This window comes from Triturus cristatus, chromosome 12 (genome assembly GCF_964204655.1).
Source record: "Triturus cristatus chromosome 12, aTriCri1.1, whole genome shotgun sequence".
NCBI classification, from domain to species: Eukaryota; Metazoa; Chordata; class Amphibia; order Caudata; family Salamandridae; genus Triturus; species Triturus cristatus.
Window position 1 is genome coordinate 17,385,113 of NC_140595.1, and position 22,650 is coordinate 17,407,762.

The 22,650-nt window shown below is 52.3% G+C and overlaps 1 protein-coding gene across 3 annotated transcripts in view; it reads left to right on the forward strand.

Annotated features, from left to right (window-relative positions):
- The window catches only part of TLE2 (TLE family member 2, transcriptional corepressor), a 149,826-nt gene that overhangs the window by 98,735 nt on the left and 28,441 nt on the right, over positions 1–22,650 (forward strand). For all 3 annotated transcript variants that reach the window (XM_085638835.1, XM_085638836.1, XM_085638837.1), the window contains 4 exons: positions 10,878–11,016; positions 11,552–11,703; positions 18,053–18,123; positions 20,513–20,762. In XM_085638835.1, coding sequence (XP_085494961.1) covers positions 10,878–11,016; positions 11,552–11,703; positions 18,053–18,123; positions 20,513–20,762 — 612 coding nt within the window. The remainder of the gene's footprint in view (positions 1–10,877; positions 11,017–11,551; positions 11,704–18,052; positions 18,124–20,512; positions 20,763–22,650) is intronic.

The window sequence follows — 22,650 nt, forward strand, 5'->3', positions numbered from 1 at the left end:
TCTCTAAATTAGACAAATGGCGCCTCCGTGTGGCAGACTGTAATAGGTGCCGGTGTTGACAATTAAGTGCTGGTGTTGAGCGACAGAAACCGCCGGTTCAAATTAAGCACTGGGTAAAACACCTCTCGGTGGCAAGTGTTGTACCCTCCCTCGCTAGGGTAAAACACCTCTTGGTTGCATGTGTTGCACACTCCCTCCTGAGGGTAAAACACCTCTCGGTGGCAAGTGTTGTACCCTCCCTCGCTAGGGTAAAACGCCTCTCGGTGGCATGTGTTGCACACTCCCTCGCGAGGGTAAAACGCCTCTCGGTTGCATGTGTTGCACCCTCCCTCGCTAGGGTAAAACGCCTCTCGGTGGCATGTGTTGCGCTCTCCCTTCACAGGGTTTAACCACTTTCGGTTGCATCTGTAGCCCCTTCGTTTCCTGGGCTAGAAGACCTCCTGGTTGCAGCAGTTGCTTCTTCGTTGTCTGGGCTACAGAACCTACCTCACCCGCCCTAATCGCCGTCGCTTCTGTGGTGGAGGCCAGCTTCCTTTTCATGGGAGGGCCACCCCCCCATTATAAGGACACTGTGCCCCTGGCGCACTAATTAAGCTCTTCTAATGAGCTTCTCGCTGGGACCCTATTTATCTTCGCTAATTAATACTGACTTGTTTCATGTGTGACTGCCTCCCCCCAGAGCTCTGCATAATGTGTGCACCCCTTTTATGAACCCCCAGACTGACACAATGGGGTCGACTCCAAGTTTGTGCCAGGAACAGAAACCCATTAGCTGAGTGTTTAAGCCCGCTCAACGCAATGCAAAATCTGAATAAAGGTCGAGGGTCCGCTTGCCACACCCTCCTTTTCATAAGTGGAACACTGACTGTCCGGGGCGGGGCAAAGCTTTCATTGGAGCGGCAGGTGCAGTAGCACCAGGCACCAGAGATCAGGGTGTAACGAAACTTGAGGGGGCCCCTGCAAGGTACATGGAGGGTCCCTGCTCGGGACTCTATCAGGAGCTCTCCTGCCGAAGTGCTCTGCTGAGGGGGCCCCATGGAGCTTGGGGCCCCTCCGCACTGTGAGGGCCTGTGTTACGCCCCTGCTAAGGCATCCACTGAACCCTAATTATTTTTGTATTTTAAGGATCCCTGCTTTTCGTTTTCACTTATTTTTACAGCTAAATGCAGACAGAAAAAACATTTACTTGTCTGTTTTTATTTTTAAATGTGGATAAAAACAGATATTGGGTTGTGTTTTTTCAGTGATTCTAAATGCTGTCAATCATGATGACTTCCGGGCCAGTAGCTGTGGGGACTGACGGGTAAGGGGTAGGAAGGAAAGGAATGTTAGTGCAGTGGCTTAACCAGCAGGGCCGGCTTTAGGGCAGTGCGACTGGTGCAGCTGCACAGGGCGCTGACCTGTGGAGGGGACGCCGACCTCAGTGGGTGCGCTGTGTTTAGCAATTACTTGTGATTGGAGAGATGAGGGGCACTTTTGCCCAGTGGTAGTGAGAGAATCTCAGGAGGACGTAATGGGGGGCAAAAAAATGATTGTCGCACCGGGCGCCACAAGCGGTAATTCCAGCCCTGAGCAGGATATGCACAAGGTCGATAGTAAAACGTGCAGGTTCATATAAGAGCACTGATTCATCATCGGTGGGTGTTCAAATCCCTGAAAAGTGAGTGTGTATTTATAATTTAAACAAACATGAAAATCTAGAAGTTTCAGCTTCATTTTTTCACAAAACTCGAAATGTATATTGATAAATACTGATAAAATTTTGTGAAAGAAAAATCCAGACAGAAATGTCAAAAAATAAATGCCCTAACCGGGCCCGGTTTGTGCCTTGCACGGGGCCCGCGGCACTGGCTGCGCTGCTGCTGGGGCTGGCTTCCGGGTTCTCGCGCTGCTCCCTGCCCCGGGACGAAGAGCTCTAAGGCCGCGCATCTGATGAGCCCAGCAGACCAGCTCGGAAAGACACCAGTCGAGGAGAACCAGGCAGGTGCCCTCCGTCTGAAGGACTGGCGCAAAGCCAATCGCATCTCGAGTTCTGCCTTATATGCAAGATGCACCTTTTCCTTTTTTAATATTTTTTTGCCGTGAGTAGACACGTGCTTCCTGTCTGTACTTCTTTTAAAAACGGAAAAGTGGAAATGGGTCTTTTATTCCTACCCCTCAAAGCAATCGGTCACGATTGTACATTTACACCGCAATTTGTCAATCAGACTGGAAGCCCCTTGAGTTTAAAAAGAAAAAAAAAAGGGAAAAAAATGACCCACTTTCAATATGAGCCTCACATAAATGTTGAGGTCACACAGTTCAACTCTGAGGCAACCTCTTTCCTCCATGGATCTCCCCCCCCCCCCCCCCCCTCTCCATTCGTGCTCCTTGGGGGACATTGTGCCTTTGGCTCCGAAAGGGCTTGAATGGAAGATGCAAAGAAAGAAAAATCAGAAAGCCTTTCTCCATCAAAATATTGAAAACCTGCCCCGTCCCCTCCACCTGCAGCCCCCCTCGCCCCCCCCCCCTCCCACACAAGATCGATAACCAGAGCGAAATCTGATTGCGAGATTGAATCATCAGGCGAAAGGCGTCTGGGAGGGAAATATCGACCACATCCCTTGTGGTGACGAGGGTGTGGGGGGGGGAAGGGGGTGATTATAGAGAGGAAATGCTGAGTGGTGAGGAGGAGGCAGACAGGAGGGACAGGGGGAGAGAAGCAAGGAAAGTGATCATAGAGGGAGGAAATGACTGAGGGCCAGAGAGGCCAGTACAGGAAGAGAGACGAGGAGAATGGATACAGGGAGAGGGGGCAGAGGGACCGGCGGAAGGGGCAGAGCAGAGGCTGTGAGACCGAGCCTAGGGAAAGCGTCCGGAGACACCCGTGGAAAAGAGGGAGGTCTGCTCATCTCTATGTAGGGTAGAGGTCTTCAAACTTTCTGATGCCGAGACCCCCCTGTCAAAAACTTTTAGGCGTAAGGACCCCCTCCTGATGACAATCTCCAGAACTTGAGCCTCCTCATTATTGCTAACTATCGACAACCATAAACGCCTCTAATTACCACAGCAAACCATGTATACAGCGGGGAAATCAATTAAACCGTTTTTAGCAAACCAAAGGTCAGTGGTTGGGGGCGTGGGCAAAGGTGTGGCTAAAAACAAAGGGCCTCATTTATGAGGCACTGGCGTAGGGCAGCGCCGCAAGTCTTCTTGCAGCGCTGCCCTACGCCAATGTGTGAGGGCAGGCATGCACCTTATTTATGAAATTTCCCCCTATGTTGGCACACAATTTGCTGCCTAGCGCCAACTTGGGCTGGATGGTTTTTGTGCAGGAAGGGGCACCTTGCTGCACAAAATCAATCCTGAGAGGGGTTTTCCTCTTTCCATGTGTGCTGCAGAATGCAGCACACATGGAAAGAGGAAAAAACGAGGAGAAATGAAAACATTTACTCTTGTTACGCCCACTGTGGGGAGGCGCAAGGATTGGCACTGCCCCAGGTTTACATGGTTTTGTAGATCTGGGGCAGCGTCAAAATCCATGGGCGTTGTGTGGGAACACCCAACGCAACTCCCATGGAATGCCTACCTGACATAGAGTAAGGCAACGCAGCGACTTGCGCTGTTTTGTCTTACTCCATATCTATGAAGCCACGCAGGGTGACTTGGCCTCACCTCATATATATGATTGAGATGCTTGTGCCGCCGAAGCTAAAAAAATTGGCGCTTCTGTGGCGCAAGCCTCTCATAAATCAGGCCTAAAATATTTTGTTCCTTTTTAGCTCTTTCACCATCAGGCAGCTACATATAAAAGAATAGGTAGACTAAAAGAAAAATAAATGTAAAAAGTTGTTATTCATTGGGAAATGCACTATACAGTACATTATATAACCTCGATTATTTAATGCACTGCATCGGTATGTGTGTAACCAGAGAGCCACAGAATTAAAATTAGTTGGTGCAGTGGAAAATAGTGACTTGGGTATTTTTTGTGCTTTGAGGTCACAGCCTGTGACAGAAAGCACTGTGGATGTGCAAGGCATTATTTTATACTTGCTTCCAAAATGTAGATTAGTGTAATATCAGACTGTGAGTAATGCATTTATTTTTGCATAACTGTCCCTTCATCACCTTTTCAGGGGTACTAAGTGCTGTGTAAATTCAGTTATCATTAAAAGCACACACTTCACAGCCCAGTTGCTAACCGCCACACAAAAAAACACATCTTTGCCATCACAATGCTTGAAGTGGTTCGAGCAATTAAAGCCAGAACCACTCCCAAGCATCCTTTACATTTGCAGATTAAGTCCTAGGGTACATTTGCACTTCATTCAGGCAAGCAGGCACCCTGACATGAAGGCTGAATGATTGTTTTACCTGTCTGCTGGGCCTCTTAGTTTTACAGCACATGAGACTCAATTCATGTCAGCTGAAGCATTTTAACAAGCGTGGTTGTGTTTGTCCAAAGCACCTTTTGCATTCCAGGCAGAAGTTAGGCCTGGAAATGTACGACCCCCTTCCCAGGACTCCAGGCCCCCCCTGGGGGTCACGCCCCACTGATTGAAGACCTCTGATGTAGGGGATCCAGCCTCTGAGACCCGTGCAAGAGAGGGAGGTCTGCTCCTCTCTATGTAGGGATCCAGCCTCTGAGACCGTGGAAGAGCGGGAGGTCTGCTCATCTCCTTGTAAGGGATCCAGCCTCTGAGACCGTGGAAGAGCGGGAGGTCTGCTCATCTCCTTGTAAGGGATCCAGCCTCTGAGACCGTGGAAGAGCGGGAGGTCTGCTCATCTCCTTGTAAGGAATCCAGCCTCTGAGACCCGTGCAAGAGAGGGAGGTCTGCTCATCTCTTTGTAGGGGGATCAGCCTCTGAGACCCGTGCAAGAGTGGGAGGTCTGCTCATCTCTATGTAGGGGATCCAGCCTCTGAGACCCGTGCAAGAGAGGGAGGTCTGCTCATCTCCTTGTAAGGGATCCAGCCTCTGAGACCGTGGAAGAGCGGGAGGTCTGCTCATCTCCTTGTAAGGGATCCAGCCTCTGAGACCCGTGCAAGAGAGGGAGGTCTGCTCATCTCCTTGTAAGGGATCCAGCCTCTGAGACCGTGGAAGAGCGGGAGGTCTGCTCATCTCCTTGTAAGGGATCCAGCCTCTGAGACCCGTGCAAGAGAGGGAGGTCTGCTCCTCTCTTTGTAGGGGATCAGCCTCTGAGACCCGTGCAAGAGAGGGAGGTCTGCTCATCTCTATGTAGGGGATCAGCCTCTGAGACCGTGGAAGAGCGGGAGGTCTGCTCATCTCCTTGTAAGGGATCCAGCCTCTGAGACCCGTGCAAGAGAGGGAGGTCTGCTCATCTCTTTGTAGGGGGATCAGCCTCTGAGACCCGTGCAAGAGTGGGAGGTCTGCTCATCTCTCTAGAACCTCCCCCCCCCCCCCCCCCACCCCACCCCAAACAATTTACTTGGTCTGATCATTCAGTCATGGAATTTTTTATGCAGGACCCAACAGAACCTAAAATACCTAAATCAGTTACATTTCATACCTGCAGGCAGTGGCAGAAACTCTCCTCGGAGAACTTTCAAACCTCTTTTTTTAAGGCCTCAAAACTCTGCACTGGACAATATAGAGGAAGCACTGGCAAAATATAACTCGGCGGTTTCAATAGCCATTGATCAAATTGCGCCTCTGAAATCCCTCCCGAGTTATCCTAAACGCCCACAGGCAGTTTGGTTCTCGACCCAGTTGCGAGTCCTAAAACAACTTTGTAGGAAACATGAGAGAACCTGGCGTGCCTCCCATGATCAGGACAGAGATCAGTTCCATTCCACTCTGTCCAGCTACTATAAAAATAGCACGGAAAACCCATATAGCATCACAATTAGCCCTGGCCGGCAACTCTCCTAAAACCCTGCATCAAATACTTCAGTCCTTCATCAGCCCCAAGGCATTTAAAAGCTCAGAGGCCCCCTCCCAACTGCTGTGCAATGATATTGCTCTCTATTTTTCACAAAAAATAGAGCTTATCTATGAAAAAAATCACATCGACAGGAAGCCAGCTGCAGATCCCAATGGCTTTCGACCAATTGAATCCTACAAACCCTCAGCTGTTAGAGCATTTTCCCATACTTATATTAGCAGAGGTCGAACTACTGATTCACAAGATAAAATCTGGATCCCCTTCTGACCTTATTCCAGCTAAAGTTATCCCATCTCTAGCTACACATCTATCTCCCTCTATGCAATCCCTTATTAACCTCTCCTTAAAGGAAGGCCATGTTCCGTTGGCGTAGAAAGTTGCTCAGGTTAGACCGATCCACAAGAACACTAAAGTTCCGTGGACGGATCTCTCTAACCTCCGCCCTATCTCGCTTCTTCCATTCTCGAGCAAACTAATGGAGAAACCTGTTAACACTCACCTTTCCAACCATGTTGAACTGACGGGCTGTTTAGATCCTTCTCAGTCCGGCTTTAGGCCCAAATACAGCACCGAATCAGCATTACTAGCGGTCCCGGATAACATCAGGATGACCCTAGACAAGGGCCATTCTGTGATTTTGATGCTGTTGGACCTATCCGCGGCATTCGACACAGTTTCTCACAGCATTCTGCTCAGAAGAGTAAAGGAGATCGGACTTAGAAAATCAGCCTTACAGTGGAGGATGAGCTTTCTATCAGCTCGCTCCCAGGTTGTTCGGCTCCTACAGAATTGTCGAAGGGAGTCCCTCAGGACTCGTGTTTGAGCCCTACATTGTTTAACCTCTATGTTGCTCCCTTGGCCAATCTTCTGAGGATGCATGGGTTCATCCCCATTTCATATGCAGACGACACTCGGTTGTTCTTTCCATTCTATACATTTACCACTTCGGTACTGTTGCCCTTCTCCAATGGTATGAGAGCTATTTCCAACTGGATGAAGAACAATTTCCTCCAGTTTAATGTGGGAAAAACAGAGATAATGCTCTTTGGAGAGGCCCCCCCCACCAATAGACACCAGAATGGTGGCCGACCGATCTAGGACCCCATCCCGCTTCCAAGCTTACAATCAGAAATCTGGGTATCTGTCTGGATCAAGCCCTTACTCTGAAAGAGCATGCTGCCCAGACAGCAGGTTCCTGTTTCCATGTAATAGGCCTGCTCCGTTGAGTCTTTCCTTTGCTTCCTGACTCTACCCGGAAAACTTTAGTCCAGGCGCTTGTACTAAGCCGCCTGAACTACTGTAACGGCCTGCTGATCTCCGCCAACGATGCCTCACTCAGCAGACTGCAGGTAGTCCAAAATACGGCGGCACGATTGGTCCTCAACGCTCCTTCCAGGACCCCTTCTCTCCCTCTTCTTATGAAGCTGCATTGGCTTCCTATCTGCCAACGGGTCAGATTTAACATCTGCTGCACTATTCATAAGTCATTGCTTAATCCGGGTCCCTCCGCTCGAGTGCTAAACATCTTCTTGTGGTGCTTTTGAGTAAAAAAGGCAAGAATAGGAGGAAGAGCTCTCTCCCATCTTGGCCCTTGATACTGGAATGAACTTCCTTTGATTTTGAGACAATGCCTGGATCACCTTCAATTTAGGAAGCTGCTTAAGAGCACTCTTCTTTGCGCTTGATTTTGTTGTAGCTGCAACACACCCTCACGGCCCGTTATAAGCGCAGAGATACCCCTTCAGGGTCAATTCAAGCGCTATATAAGAAATACAATATGTAGGGGATCCAGCCTCTGAGACCCGTGGAAGAGTGGGAGGTCTGCTCATCTCCTTGTAGGGGATCCAGCCTCTGAGACCATGGAAGAGCGGGAGGTCTGCTCATTTCTTTGTAGGGGATCCAGCCACTGAGACCCGTGGAAGAGCGGGAGGTCTGCTCATCTCTTTGTAGGGGATCAGCCTCTGAGACCATGGCAGAGCGGGAGGTCTGCTCATCTCTTTGTAGGGGATCAGCCTCTGAGACCCGTGGAAGAGCGGGAGGTCTACTCATCTCTTTGTAGGGGATCCAGCCTCTGAGACCCGTGCAAGAGAGGCAGGTCTGCTCATCTCTTTGTAGGGGATCAGCCTCTGAGACCTGTGGAAGAGCGGGAGGTCTGCTCATCTTTGTAGGGGATCCAGCCTCTGAGACCCCTGGAAGAGCGGGAGGTCTGCTCATCTCTTTGTAGGGGATCCAGCCTCTGAGACCCGTGGAAGAGCGGGAGGTCTGCTCATCTCTTTGTAGGGGATCCAGCCTCTGAGACCCGTGGAAGAGCGGGAGGTCTGCTCATCTCTTTGTAGGGGATCCAGCCTCTGAGACCCGTGGAAGAGCGGGAGGTCTGCTCATCTCTTTGTAGGGGATCAGCCTCTGAGACCCGTGGAAGAGTGGGAGGTCTGCTCATCTCTTTGTAGGGGATCTAGCTTCTGAGACCGTGGAAGAGCGGGAGGTCTGCTCATCTCTTTGTAGGGGATCAGCCTCTGAGACCCGTGGAAGAGCGGGAGGTCTGCTCATCTCTTTGTAGGGGATCAGCCTCTGAGACCGGTGGAACAGCGGGTGGTCTGCTCATCTGTTTGTAGGGGATCCAGCCTCTGAGACCCGTGGAAGAGGGAGGTCTGCTCATCTCTTTGTAGGGGATCCAGCCTCTCCTGGGCCCATCATATCTCTTCCTCTGCCTCTTAATGTCCTTCGCTCAGGCTGCGCCCATGGCCCATCCTCTTGGGCAGAGCTTTCTTTGAGGTCGCTCCTGGTTGGAGGGATGAAGCCCTGGGGGATTCCATGTCCTGAGGGGCAGCACTGGAGTCCTGCAGCACAGGCTCCCGGTCGCATGCTTGCTGCTGTACTGGGGCTAAGGGTCCAGGATTTATTCAGCTTTTGAGGGAGCTGCATGGGGTCCAGGCTCCAGTCTGGTGCTCTGTTAATGAAACATTTGGCAGTCACAATCTCAGTTACAACATCCGCTTTGTTCCCGTCCCCCAACCTGACTCCAGGGACCCAGTGTGAGCTGTTGCCTCCCTGTCCTGAGCCAGGAGCATCCGAACACTTTCCTTCTCGAAGCTGCATGTCCGGAGAAGGCAAAGTAGTATTTTATATGTTTATTTATTTCGAGTTTTTGTTATATAGTGCTGGCAGGACCCGGGGTATCGGAGCGCTTTACAGACCTAATCAAGGCACTGTCGCAGAAGAATACGTTCTGAAAATAACTAACTCCTTGAGGGTCCGGCCCAGTGGATTGTGGAAAAGGAGCAAAAACCCAGAGCAGAACATATGGGGAAAAGACTGTAGGTGTGAGCTATGGGTTAGAGTCCAGAGGGTTGAGGCACATATAGCAAGGAGTCATCCCTGGATATTTTAAAAGGATCTCTAGCCACACAGAGCCTTTGGCGAGGAGCGCTGGCATCCCAGCAACAACACCGCTCCACACTCTACGGTGAGGCGCGCCATGCACCGGGGAACCGGTCACAACAATGCACCAGTGCCAGCTGGGGGGGATCTCCAACACACAGGAAGTCCTTTTTACCACACACGTGTGTGCTACAAGGGACCAGGAAATACAATGGTGTGAGCACTGGATGTTACACTGGAATAGCGTCAATAAACCTCTCCCCAAGTACCACCCAACAAGGCGGTACCCAGCCACTCGCATCATCCTACCACCAGCCAGCCGTCGCCCATAGTCTGCCAGGGAGGGGACTCAGGGCAAGTAAAAAGAGATAGATTGTGGGTGCTCAAGTAGGAAGGGTGCAGCTCTGTCCAGGGCTAAATTCTTAAAAGAATAGCTGCTGAGGCCCAAGGTCTTGTTGAAAAGCCTGTGGTCTGCGCTATCGAAGGCTGGGGTACCAATGCAAAGGCTGTGTCTTCTCGACTCCACCTCATGCCTCTTTGGTCCACCGCCGGACTCCTCTCCTCTTTGAGGCTCTTTTAAACCCCTTCTTTCACCCTTTGCCATTATTTGTTCGTCTTTCTCCTCCTCCTTTTCCTTTTCTGTGTTTTTTCTCTTGCTCTGGATTATTGTCTGTTGTGGAAAAGTAAGTGCCAGTCCCCAAAATGAGTGCCAATGGGCCCTACCTACAACCACTGGCTCAAATCGAGCGCTGGCAGTGTCTACCGGTGCATCCGCGCTGGGACCATGGTGGTCTCACCTGGAAAGTCTTTCCAACAGGGGGACTTTGAGTGACAAGGGCGAGAAGCTGCAGATGGTGGCCCTGTAACAAGAGGGTCCCACACCGAGGCCAGCCCTAGACCCACCCCCTATAGTGCGTGCACCTCGAGTGGTCGTCCACGTCTATCCCGGGTGAGTCTGGGCCTTAACACCCAATATCTCAGACGGCGGCAAGCGCTTGCAGGACCAACCTCGGGGCTTCTAGGCACTGCTACAAAGTTTTCATCATCTTCCGCTTGGTTTCTGCTCCGCGCCCTCCGCCTGTTCTGGAGTGCACAGAGCAGGGTCTTGGAGGAGAACAAGAGGGGTTTCTGCTCTGTGCAGGGGAGGAGGGGTGGAAGAACTGGAATGAGGCCGACTGATCAAAAGAACAAGGAACAATCCCACTTAAAGGCAGGAATATCCAACCTCGGTGACCGCACAGCACCAGCTCACATCTGCTGTCAACTGTCTGGTTTCCAAGGAGCAGTGTTATCCTACAGCCTGACCAGTCGCCTCGACACCACTCTCTGCAACGTGGGCAACACGCCTTTGATTCCTCGCCCCCCCCCCCCCCCGCCATCCTGTAGATGTGACCCTCAGTGTCTGTTCCCCTAAGGGAAACACAGTACTAGCCCCTTATAACAGTTGTTAATGCAAACTACTGCACCCTCCCTACAATGGCCAGGCGTTCTGTCCACCTCCTGGCCGCAGTGAAAGGATCCGCTCTCCCGCCTCCACCAGTGGTCACCTCAGAAGGGCACCCTCGAAAGGCAAGTTCTTCTAACCTATGACCTCTGGTTCTCTCCTCACACAGGTGGACACGATGACCAGCACTCGGGCCTCCAGGTCCAGCAGCTCCTCGCCCTGCAGAGACTCGTCCACCCCTGGACCCAGCTCGGCCTCTCGCCTGCGGCTCCTCTCCGCCAGACTGGCCCCCGCCACCGAGGCCGTCAGTGAGTGCGGGACCTCTGCTCGTGCCCTGGAGGAGGTCCTGGGGGGGGGGGGGGGCGTTGTCGGTGAGTATGGACACCCCTGCTGTCTGATCGTGCCCTGGAGGAGGTACTGGGGGGGGTCTGTCTATGAGTACGGGGCACCTCTGCTGTTTGCTCGTGCCCTGGAGGAGGTACTGGGGGGGGGGGGGGGGTTGTCAGTGAGTATGGGCACCTCTGCTGTCTGCTCGTGCCCTGGAGGAGATACCTGGGGGGCTGTCTGTGAGTTTGGGGCACCTCTGCTGTTCACTCGTGCCCTGGATGAGGTACGGGGGCTGTCCGTGAGTATGGGGCACCTGTCGTGATCTGCATGTAGGAGGTCCTGGGGGGGCCTGTTTGTGAGTACAGAGCATCTCTCCTGGTCCCCAGGGAGGAGGTACAGGGGAGGGGGGGCTGTTGGTGAGTCCACACGAGTAAATATCTGATATTTGATCTGTGTTTAACAAAGAGCACTCCTGCTTTACTACCCAGCACCTCACCAGTGTCATGACTTTTCCAGGCCTTAGGAGTCCCTTGTCTGTGTCCAGCAGCTATCCTTCGTCCTTCGGGTTGGCTCCAAACGGGACCCTCAGTGGTGACTTCTCTGTGCCTGGTGGGAGCTACATGAGCCTCCGTTTATCTCCGCAAGTGATGCACGCAGCATCCCCTATGGTGAGTACTCCTGTGCACTGTTTATACCTGCGATATCTCATGGTGAGTACTCCGGGGCACTGTTTGTACCTGCGATAGACCCTGGCAAGTATTGCACTGAGCTGCTTGTACCTGCGATATCCCATGGTGAGCACTCATAGCCACAGTTTGAACCTGTGATATCACAGGGCAAGTAATCATGTCCACAGTTTGTACCTGTGAACTCCCACAGCGAGAACTCCTCTGTGCTGTCTGTACCTGTGATATCCCATGGCAAGTACTCCTGTGCACTATTTGTACCTGCGATAGCCACTGACGAGTATTCTTCAGCGCTGTTTGTCCCTTCAATAGCCCCTGGCAAGTACTCCTTTGTGCTGTTTGTACCTGAAATTGCCCCTGGCAAGTACTGCTCTGCACTGTATATACCTGCAATAGCCCCTGGTGAGTACTATGTGCGCTGTTTGTATCTGTGAAATCCCATGGTGAGCACTCATAGCCACTGTTTTAAATTGTGATATCACAGGGCAAGTAATCATTTCCACAGTTTGTACCTGTGATCTCCAAAGGCGAGTATTCCTGTGCGCTGTTTGTACCTGTGATAGCCCCTGGTGAGTACTCCTCAGCGCTGTTTGTACCTGCAGTAGCCCTTGGTGAGAACTGCTCAGCACTGTGTGTATCTGCACTAGCCCCTGGTGAGTACTCCTCTGCGCTGTTTGTACCTGCATATTCCAATTGCGAGTACTCCTCTGCTCTGTACCTGCGATATTCCAATTGCGAGTACTCCTCTGCTCTGTACCTGCGATATTCCAATTGCGAGTACTCTTCAGCACTGTTAGTACCTGCAATAGCCCCTGGCGAGTACTCTTCAGTGCTGTTTGTACCTGTGATAGCCCCTGGTGAGTACTCCTCAGCGCGGTTTGTTCCTGTTATATCCCATGGTGAGTACCCTTGCGAGCTGATTGTACCTGCAATAGCCCCTGGCGAGTACTCCTCTGCGCTGTTTGTACCTGCTATATTCAATTGCGAATACTCCTCTGCACTGTTTGTACCTGTGATGGCCCCTGGCGAGTACTCCTCAGCGCTGTTTGTACCTGTGAAGGCCCCTGGCGAGTACTCCTCAGCGCTGTATGTACCTGCAATAGCTCCTGGCGAGTACTCCTCTGCTCTGTACCTGCGATATTCCAATTGCGAGTACTCCTCTGCACTGTTTGTACCTGCGATAGCCCCTGGCGAGTACTCTTCAGCACTGTTTGTACCTGCAATAGCCCCTGTCGAGTACTGATCCGCACTCTATGTATCTGCAATAGCCCCTGGCGAGTACTCCTCTGCACTGTTTGTACCTGTAATGGCCCCTGGCGAGTACTCCTCAGCGCTGTTTGTACCTGTGATGGCCCCTGGCGAGTACTCCTCAGCGCTGTTTGTACCTGCGATGGCCCCTGGCAAGTACTCCTGTGTGCTGTATATACCTGCAATCGCCCCTGGCAAGTACCCCTTAGCGCTGTTTATACCTGCGATAGCCCCTGGCGAGTACTGCTCAGTGCTGTATGTACCTGCAATAGCCCCTGGCGAGTACTCCTCTGCGCTGTTTGTACCTGCAATATTCCATTGCGAGAACTCCTCTGCACTGTTTGTACTTGCAATATCCCATGGCAAGTACTCCTGTGCACTGTTTGTACCTGCAGTAGCCCCTGGTGAGTACTGCTCAGCGCTATATGTACATGCAATAGCCCCTGGCGAGAACGCCTCTGCGCTGTTTGTACCTGCAATATTCCATTGCGAATACTCCTCTGCACTGTTTGTACCTGCAGTAGCCCCTGGCGAGTACTCTTCAGCGCTGTTTGTACCTGCAATAGCCCCTGGCGAGTACTGCTCAGCGCTGTATGTATCTGCAATAGCCCCTGGCGAGTACTTCTCTGCGCTGTTTGTACCTGCTATATTCAATTGCGAATACTCCTCTGCACTGTTTGTACCTGTGATGGCCCCTGGCAAGTACTCCTGTGTGCTGTTTGTACCTGCAATAGCCCCTGGCGAGTACTCTTCAGCGCTGTTTGTACCTCTGATGGCCCCTGGCGAGTACTCTTCAGCGCTGTTTGTACCTGCGATGGCCCCTGGCGAGTACTCCTGTGTGCTGTTTGTACCTGCAATAGCCCCTGGCGAGTACTCTTCAGCGCTGTTTGTACCTGTGATGGCCCCTGGCGAGTACTCCTCAGCGCTGTTTGTACCTGTGATGGCCCCTGGCGAGTACTCCTCAGCGCTGTATGTACCTGTGACATTCCATTGCGAGTTCTCCTCGGCACTGTTTGTACCTGCGATTAGCCCCTGGCAAGTACTCCTCAGTGCTGTTTGTTCCTGCGATATACCATGGCGGGTAGCCCTCTGCACTGTTTGTACTTGTGATATCCTATGGCAAGTACTCCTCAGCGCTGTTTTTACCTGTGATATAACAGGGTGTGTACTCTTGAAGGTTCAAACAGCACACAATAGCCCCTGGCAAGTACTCCTGTTTGTACCTGCAATAGCCCCTGGCGAGTACTGCTCAGCGCTGTATGTACCTGCAATAGCCCCTGGCGAGTACTCCTCTGCGATGTTTGTACTTGTAATATCCCATGGCGAGTACACCGCTGCACTGGTTGAACCTGTGATATCCCATGGCGAGCACTCCTGTGTGCTGTTTATACCTGCAATAGCCCCTGGCGAGTTCTCCTCTGCACTATTTGCACCTGAGATTTCCCACGGCAGGTACTCCTGCGCACAGTTTGTACCTGTGATCGCCCCTGGTGAGTACTCCTCAGGGCTGTTTTTACCTGTGATATCCCAGGGTGAGTACTCTTGAAGGTGCAAACAGCACATAAAAGCCCCTGGCAAGTACTCCTGTGTGCGGTTTGTACCTGCAGTAGCCCCTGGCGATTACTGCTCAGCGCTGTATGTACTTGCAATAGCCCCTGGCGAGTACTCCTGTGTGCTGTTTGTACCTGTAATAGCCCCTGGCAAGAACTTCTCTGCGCTGTATATACCTGCAATAGCCTCTGGCGAGTACTATGTGCGTTGTTTGTACCTCTGATCTCCCACAGCGAGTATTCCTGTGCGCTTTTTCTACCTGCGATATTCCATTGCGAGTACTCCTCTACACTGTTTATACCTGCGATATCCCATGGCGAGTAATTTTCAGTGCTGTTTGTACCTGTGATATTCCAGGGTGAGTAGTCTTGAAGGTTCAAACAGCACACAATAGCCCCTGGCGCGTACTCCTGTATGCTGTTTGTACCTGCAATAGCTCCTGGCGAGTACTGCTCAGTGCTGTATGTACCTGCAATAGCCCCTGGTGAGTACTCCTCAGTGCTGTTTGTACCTGTGTTATCCAAGGGTGAGTACTCTTGTGTGCAGTATGTACCTGCAATAACCCCTGGTGAGTACTCCTCTGCGCTATTTGTACCTGCGATATCCCACGGCGTCTACTTGTGCTCTGTTTGTACCTGCGTTATCCCATGCTCCTCAGCGTGGTTTGTACCTGTGATAGCCCCTGTATAGTACTCATGTCCACAGTTTTTACCCGTGAGATTTCACGGCAGATACTCCTCTGCACTGTTTGTACCTGCGATAACCCATGGTGATCACTCATAGGCCCTGTTTGTACCTGTGATATTGCATGGCGAGCACTCCTCTGTGCTGTCTGTACCTGCAGTAGCCCATGGGGAGTACGTCTCTGCACAGTTTGTACCAGTGACATTACATGGCAAGTACTCGGTCACTGTTTGCACCTCGGATATCCCACGGCAACTACTCCTGTGCTCCATTTGTACCTGCAATAGCTCATGGCGAGTACTGTTCTGCTATGTTTGTACCTGCGACAGCCCCTGTGATATCCCATGGGGAGCACTCCTATACACTTTTTGTACCTGCGATATCCCATGCTGAGTACTCCTCTGCGCTGTTTGTACATGTGATATCCCATGGTGAGCTCTCATAGGCACTGTTTGTATGTGTTAATCGCATGGCAAGTAATCATGTGCACAGTTTGTACCTGTGCTCTCCCACAGAGGCGAATACTGCTCTGAGCTGTTTGTACCTGCAATAGCCCATGGCGAGTACGCCTCTGCACCTCTTGTACCGTTGATATCACGTGGCGAGTACTCGTGCACAATTTGTACCCTTGATATCCTGTGGTGAGTACTTGTGCACAATTTGTACTCTTGATATCTCGTGGCGAGTACTCTTGTGCACAATTTGTATCCTTGATAACCCCTGGCGTGTACTCCTCTGAGTGGTTTGTACCTGTGATACCCCATGGTGAGCACTCATAGTCTGTGTTTGTAATTGTGATATCACAGGGCAAGTAATCATTTGCAGCTTGTACCTGTGATATCCCACAGCGAGAACTCCTCTGTGCTGTCTGTACATGCGATATCCCATGGCAAGTACTCCTGTGCGCTGTTTGTACCTGTAATAGCTCTGACAAGCACTCCTGTTCACTGTATATACCTGCAATAGCCCCTGGTGACTAGTCCTGTTTGTACCTGCGATATCCCATGGCAAGTACTCCTCTGCACTGTATGTACATGAGATTTTCCACGGTGAGTACTCATCGCCGATGTTTGTACCTATGATATCCCCTGGCGCGAGTCCTCTGCGCTGTTTGTACCTGTAAAATACCAAGGTTAGTGCCTCTCTGCATTGTCTGTACGTGTGATATCCCTTGGTGAGTACTCTTCTGCGCTGTTTGTACCTGTGATCTTCCATGGCGAGTACTCCTATACACCGTTTGTACCTGCGCTAGTCCATGGTGAGTACTCTTCTGCGCTGTTTGTACCTGTGATATCCCATGGCGAGTCGCACTGTAGTGCACGACTCACTGTTGATACCAAATACCTCCCTGGTGAGTTTGACCATCATCCATTTGCGTTGACCTTTCCTTAAGCTGAAGATCCAACCCAACGTAAGCCGGACAGTGTGGCCAACATGCACTCCAGTGTGAGCACACGTGAACACCATGGGTATGTGTGAGGTTGGGCCGAGGACGTCCGAGATCTGTCCCTGTTAGTGAAGAGGGCGCATGTTTTTGTCCTTGTGTCCTACAAGGGCAGCGCCAAGTATTGGTGAAATGTCTTTGTTGGCTCTATTCGCTCACAGAAGTACCAACCAGAGCAATAAGCAACCACAGAGAGGAGACATCAGTCCGAACAATGCACACACATCTGAGACCGCAGGTACTTAGTGCTACAGTGCAGACAACTGCACTCAACCCCTTCCTGAAGCACGGTGTCACTAGAAGTTAAGACACTAAACCCAAGCACCAAACCTGCCAGGTGGCGCAAGCCTGATGCGGTAAAGCTCTCTGTTTACAAACCACAAAATGACACTGACGACTATAGTGCACACACCGCCAAGTATAAACAACTGCACTGCACTGCACTGCACTGCTGATGCCCAGCTCAAACAATCACAAATCCCAAAGGTCTAGTACGGACAATCTAAGACCAGGCCTATCATAACCAAGGTCAGTGGCATATCATAGTAAGTGGTGCAGCCAAGCTGCCCTGCCCAGGAGGCACCTGAAGGTAGACCATTCGACACCTGAACATGCACCACAATGTGTTGAAGCTTCACAGTGTACGTACAGTGCCACCTGACCGCATTCACACTAGGAACGAGGAGTTAGACAATAGTTTGCCCTCACGGAACAGAATTAGTAAATAAGTTGTATGACACAGCCCCGTCCGACACCAGCGAGTACCCTCCATCTACTTGACCTTTCATGACCTCCTGCCTCCTGAAAGGGCACCAATCAGAAGTCCGAAAGGCAGTACTTAATTTGAGCTGGTGGTTTCCGGAGCTAGACACCGGCACTTAAATCTCAACACCAGCACTAATGACTGTCCACCACATGGTGGTGCTGTCTGATTTTGAGATGTACACAACAAGTGTGTTCAATACTTAAATATACATAAAAAATAAATTATACCTGCCACCCATGCCATTCTTGTAGCTCTGTGTGGCCTGGAAGAGTCTGAGTTGTGTTGGTGCTGTTATTGATGGCGCTGGCAGGGGCAGTGGATGGTGCGAGCTATAATGGCCTCTTGCTGAGAAGGTCCCTGACACCTCCTTTTTTCACAAGTTGAGCACTGCTGAAAGGGATAGAAGAAGCCCCAGGAGGTCCAGTGAACCCAGACAACACCAGCACCCACCATCCAATCCGCTGCCTCCACAGAAGTGTAAAGAAGGACATGGGGCCGGGGATGGGGATTAGTGGGGGCTGCAGAGGTGCGACCACCTCTTCTAGAGTTGATAAGCTCCTCACACCAGCAGTCGGCCGCTCCTTGACATACAACCTTGTGGACAGTGAGTGTCTCTGATCCATCTTTCTTTGTTCTAGGTGGCGTTTGAATCACATCTCAGGAACTCCACACTACCCGCCTGCCTGGCATCGGCTCCGGGCACCAAACCGTAAGTACTCGCAAGGACGTCTAGATGGGAGTCGCACTCTGGCAATGTCGCTGGTTCCTTAGCTGATGGCCACAGCCACCTTCAATAGCACCAGCCACAAGCTTCTAAGCAACACTTTGGGTCCCAACACTTATTCTTTAACAAACTAAACACTGTTGTTAAGCGGCACTCCAAGCCCCGCCACGGACAAGCGGCACTCCAAGCCCCGCCACGGACAAGCGGCACTCCAAGCCCCGCCACGGACAAGCGGCAGTCCAAGCCCCGCCACGGACAAGCGGCAGTCCAAGCCCCGCCACGGACAAGCGGCAGTCCAAGCCCCGCCACGGACAAGCGGCAGTCCAAGCCCCGCCACGGACAAGCGGCAGTCCAAGCCCCGCCACGGACAAGCGGCAGTCCAAGCCCCTCCACGGGCCAGCGGCAGTCCAAGCCCCTCCACGGGCCAGCAGCAGTCCAAGCCCCTCCACGGGCCAGCAGCAGTCCAAGCCCCTCCACGGGCCAGCAGCAGTCCAAGCCCCGCCACGGGCCAGCAGCAGTCCAAGCCCCGCCACGGGCCAGCAGCAGTCCAAGCCCCGCCACGGGCCAGCAGCAGTCCAAGCCCCGCCACGGGCCAGCAGCAGTCCAAGCCCCGCCACGGGCCAGCAGCAGTCCAAGCCCCGCCACGGGCCAGCAGCAGTCCAAGCCCCGCCACGGACCAGCAGCAGTCCAAGCCCCGCCACGGACCAGCAGCAGTCCAAGCCCCGCCACGGACCAGCAGCAGTCCAAGCCCCGCCACGGACCAGCAGCAGTCCAAGCCCCGCCACGGACCAGCAGCAGTCCAAGCCCCGCCACGGACCAGCAGCAGTCCAAGCCCCGCCACGGACCAGCAGCAGTCCAAGCCCCGCCACGGACCAGCAGCAGTCCAAGCCCCGCCACGGACCAGCAGCAGTCCAAGCCCCGCCACGGGCCAGCAGCAGTCCAAGCCCCGCCACGGGCCAGCAGCAGTCCAAGCTCCGCCACGGGCCAGCAGCAGTCCAAGCCCCTCCACGGACCAGCAGCAGTCCAAGCCCCTCCACGGACAAGCAGCAGGCTCAGTTGAGACAACAGACATGCAGGCTTCCCTCACACACATTTTGGACAGCGAAAGTGCAAGCTTCCTTCACACGCAGTTCAAGCATGCAAGCTTCCCTCACACATTCAGGCAGCAGGCATGCAGGCTTCACTAGCATACATTTCGGGAAGGAAGTATGCAGACCTCCTTCACACACAGTTCTGGCAGCAGGCATGCAGGCTACCGTCCCACACAACCAGTGCAGCAAAAGGAGAATTTATGCAAGCCACATGCACACAATAGGTACAGCAAAAATGTAAAAACTTAAACAAAACACAGAATTCATCAGCACTGGCAGATGCACTGAAAATGTCAGCCAAAAGGTAAAGAGGTACAATACAGGCTGCTGGGCTGTAAATAGCAGTACATGCTCCCCTCGTACAGAGAACAGGTGCAGCCAGGGCATCAGCAAGTAAAGCTTCCCTCACACAGAGAACAGGTATGGCCAGGGCACCAGCAAGTAAAGCTTCCCTCCCACAGAGAACAGGTACTGCCAGGGCAGCAGTAGTGCAAGCTTCCCCTCACACACAGGATAGGTACAGCACTGACAGCAGCAGTGCAAGCATCTATCATGCAGGGCAGGTACAGCATAGGCAGCAGCAGTGCAAGCGTCTCTCACACAGATAACAGGTACGGCCAGGGCACCAGCAAGTAAAGCTTCCCTCCCACAGAGAACAGGTACTGCCAGGGCAGCAGCAGTGCAAGCTTCCCCTCACACACAGGATAGGTACAGCACTGACAGCAGCAGTGCAAGCATCTATCATGCAGGGCAGGTACAGCATGGGCAGCAGCAGGACAAGCTTCCCTCACACACAGGACAGGTACAGCACTGTCGACAGTAGTGCAAGGGTCTCATGCTGGACAGGTATAGCACTGACAGCAGCAAGGCAAACCTCTACCGTAAACAGAGAACAGATATAGCATGTTCAGCAGCCTTGTAAGCTTCACTCACATACAAACTGACACCGCTTTTTACAAACGCAAGAAGAATGTGGGCACGAGCACTAGATGTCCGTTAACTCGCCTCTGCCCATGCCATCCACTCCTGCTGCTGCAGCAGTATTCAGTGCCCAAGTTTTGAACCAGATCAAAGAACAGAAATCAACAACTTATTTTGTACAGGTTACCTCTTTTTTTCTGACTTGAGCACCATAAATTCTTGATGGAAAATAAGCTGTTTGAATATGTCTAGTGTGTGCACTTTAAACCAACCCCCTTTGAGCCCAGATAGTGGTGATTCCTGGTTAGAACTTGTTTTGTGCCAAAGTGGTCCTATTGCGCTGTCTTGTATTCCTTTTCCAGAGCCTACTCCTTCCACGTGGGTGCCGACAGACAGATGCAGCCAGTGCCCTTCCCTGCCGATGCCCTGATTGGCCCTGGCATTCCCCGCCAAGCCCGCCCGTTGCACACCCTGTATCACGGTGAGGTGGTCTGCGCCGTCACCATCAGTACCACCACGCGGCACGTCTACACTGGTGGCAAGGGCTGCGTGAAGGTTTGGGACGTTGCTCAGGTGGGCACGCTGAGCCCTGTTGCCCAGCTGGACTGCCTGGTAAGACTCAGGTTGGCAGACCTTTACCATTGCAAACTGGTTAAGTGGAAAAGGGAACTACTCAAAGATGGTGGGCTCTCTGTGCAATGTTAGAAGTGTATGTGGCTGTCGGCCTTCTGAGGAGGTCCTACTTGTACAAGTAGATGACCCTTCAACTCTGGTATCATACCACTACCCAGGTACCCATCTCCCATCACCCCAATTCCCTCACACCACCTAGGTTCTCTGACCCACCCCACTCGGGTATCCTACTACCCAGGTACCCATCCCCCACTACCCTCGCACCACCCAGCTACCTTATCCCATCATTCAATTCCTCCCTCACACCTCTGAGGTACCTGTACCTCCCCCACCAGCTCTCCTGCCATTACACAGATGCCCCAATTCTCGAGACGCCCCAAGCGCAACCCTTCACCCTTCCACCCCACGCCGTACCCAGGGCTCTTGAAGGAGAATAGAGGGTGCATTCTGCGCATGGTAAGAGAGCGGAGATTTTTTTTTTGTTTCATTAAAAATATAAATGAAAATGGTTAATAATTTAGATGTCTCCGGAGTCGTCCTCATTAAGGCCGCAAGATTCTCAATTAAGCGGCTTGTCTGTGTAGGTGGAGGTCGTTGGGAGCGGGGGGAGGGGGGGGGCTTTGGCAACTTCGCTTTCGTGACATGTAATCTGTGTTCCCCAAAGGGGGACATGTATATATCCTTCCTATCCCCCTCTCTCGCTTCATGTCCCTATGTCTCTCTTCCCTTGTCCTCCCCCCTTCTCTATTCCTCTCTCTCTCTCTCTGTCTCTGTCTCTGTCTCTGTCTCTGTCTCTGTCTCTCTCTCTCTCTCTCTCTCTCTCTCAGCTCTCTCTCTCAGCTCTCTCTCTCTCTCTCTCAGCTCTCCTCTCTGTCTCTCTCACTCTGTCTCCCCCCTCCCCTCTGTGCCTCATCTCCTACAGCTGTGAACAGTGGAAGCTGTTACATTGGCCCCCTCCTGCACAAAGATGGCGGCGGCTTCTCTGCTCCCAGCTCTCGATGGGGGTGCGGGGGGACTTGTGCTTCAAGGTAATGGGGGTTCCCTGGAAGCCTGCCCAGGAAATGTCTGTATTAAACTAATTACACTGCTCCCAGGTTGCTGTCTCTTTCTGTGCTTTTTTGGCACTTGAAGCTTTTTTTCTTTTACCCTTTCATCTGCAGATGTGCCCTGCAGTCTCCATGTTCAATGCCCTGTGAGACCCCCAAGCCTGCCCCCCCCCCCCCCCCCAAGCAGGCTGTTCACTGTCACCTGCCTGTAGAGGGATGTGGTTAGCAGGTGGCGGTAGCAGCATTTGACGTGCACTATGCAGCTGCCCCCCCCCCCCCGGTGCATGCTGGGACATGGAGGCTTTAACCCGTGGCAGAGCCCCCTGTCCGGGTACCCTTGCCTCGTCTCTGAAAGGAAGTCCAGGGGCTTTGGAGAGCGGGGTGTCTCCCATGGCTTGGATGTGTCATGGTGGCCAAGCGGCATCATGTTATGGAGGGGCAGAGGGCTTTCACATACAAAACATGTTCACCTTGGGACCTGGTCTAATTGCAAAGCCCCCGACAATGGACCCAGGCGAGTTGTATTCTTGGCTCCTGCCTTGAATGTGTGGGTTCCTGCACATATGGCTTTTTCTTGGTTACTCAGACACCCAGAAATCCGAGGCTGAAACATGGTTACAGGTACAATACCTGGTTTGCACATTTATTAGTACTGTATCTTCCTGGTTGTAACCGGTTTAGAAGTACAATACCTGCCTAGCACTGCACGATGACTAGTACAGGGACTGGATAAAGGTTCCTGTCTGCTGTGACCCCTCTCTCCTGGGGCTGGAGTATGGACTCCATCTTGTAACGAGTACATCTGGCATTGCTTCCCTAAA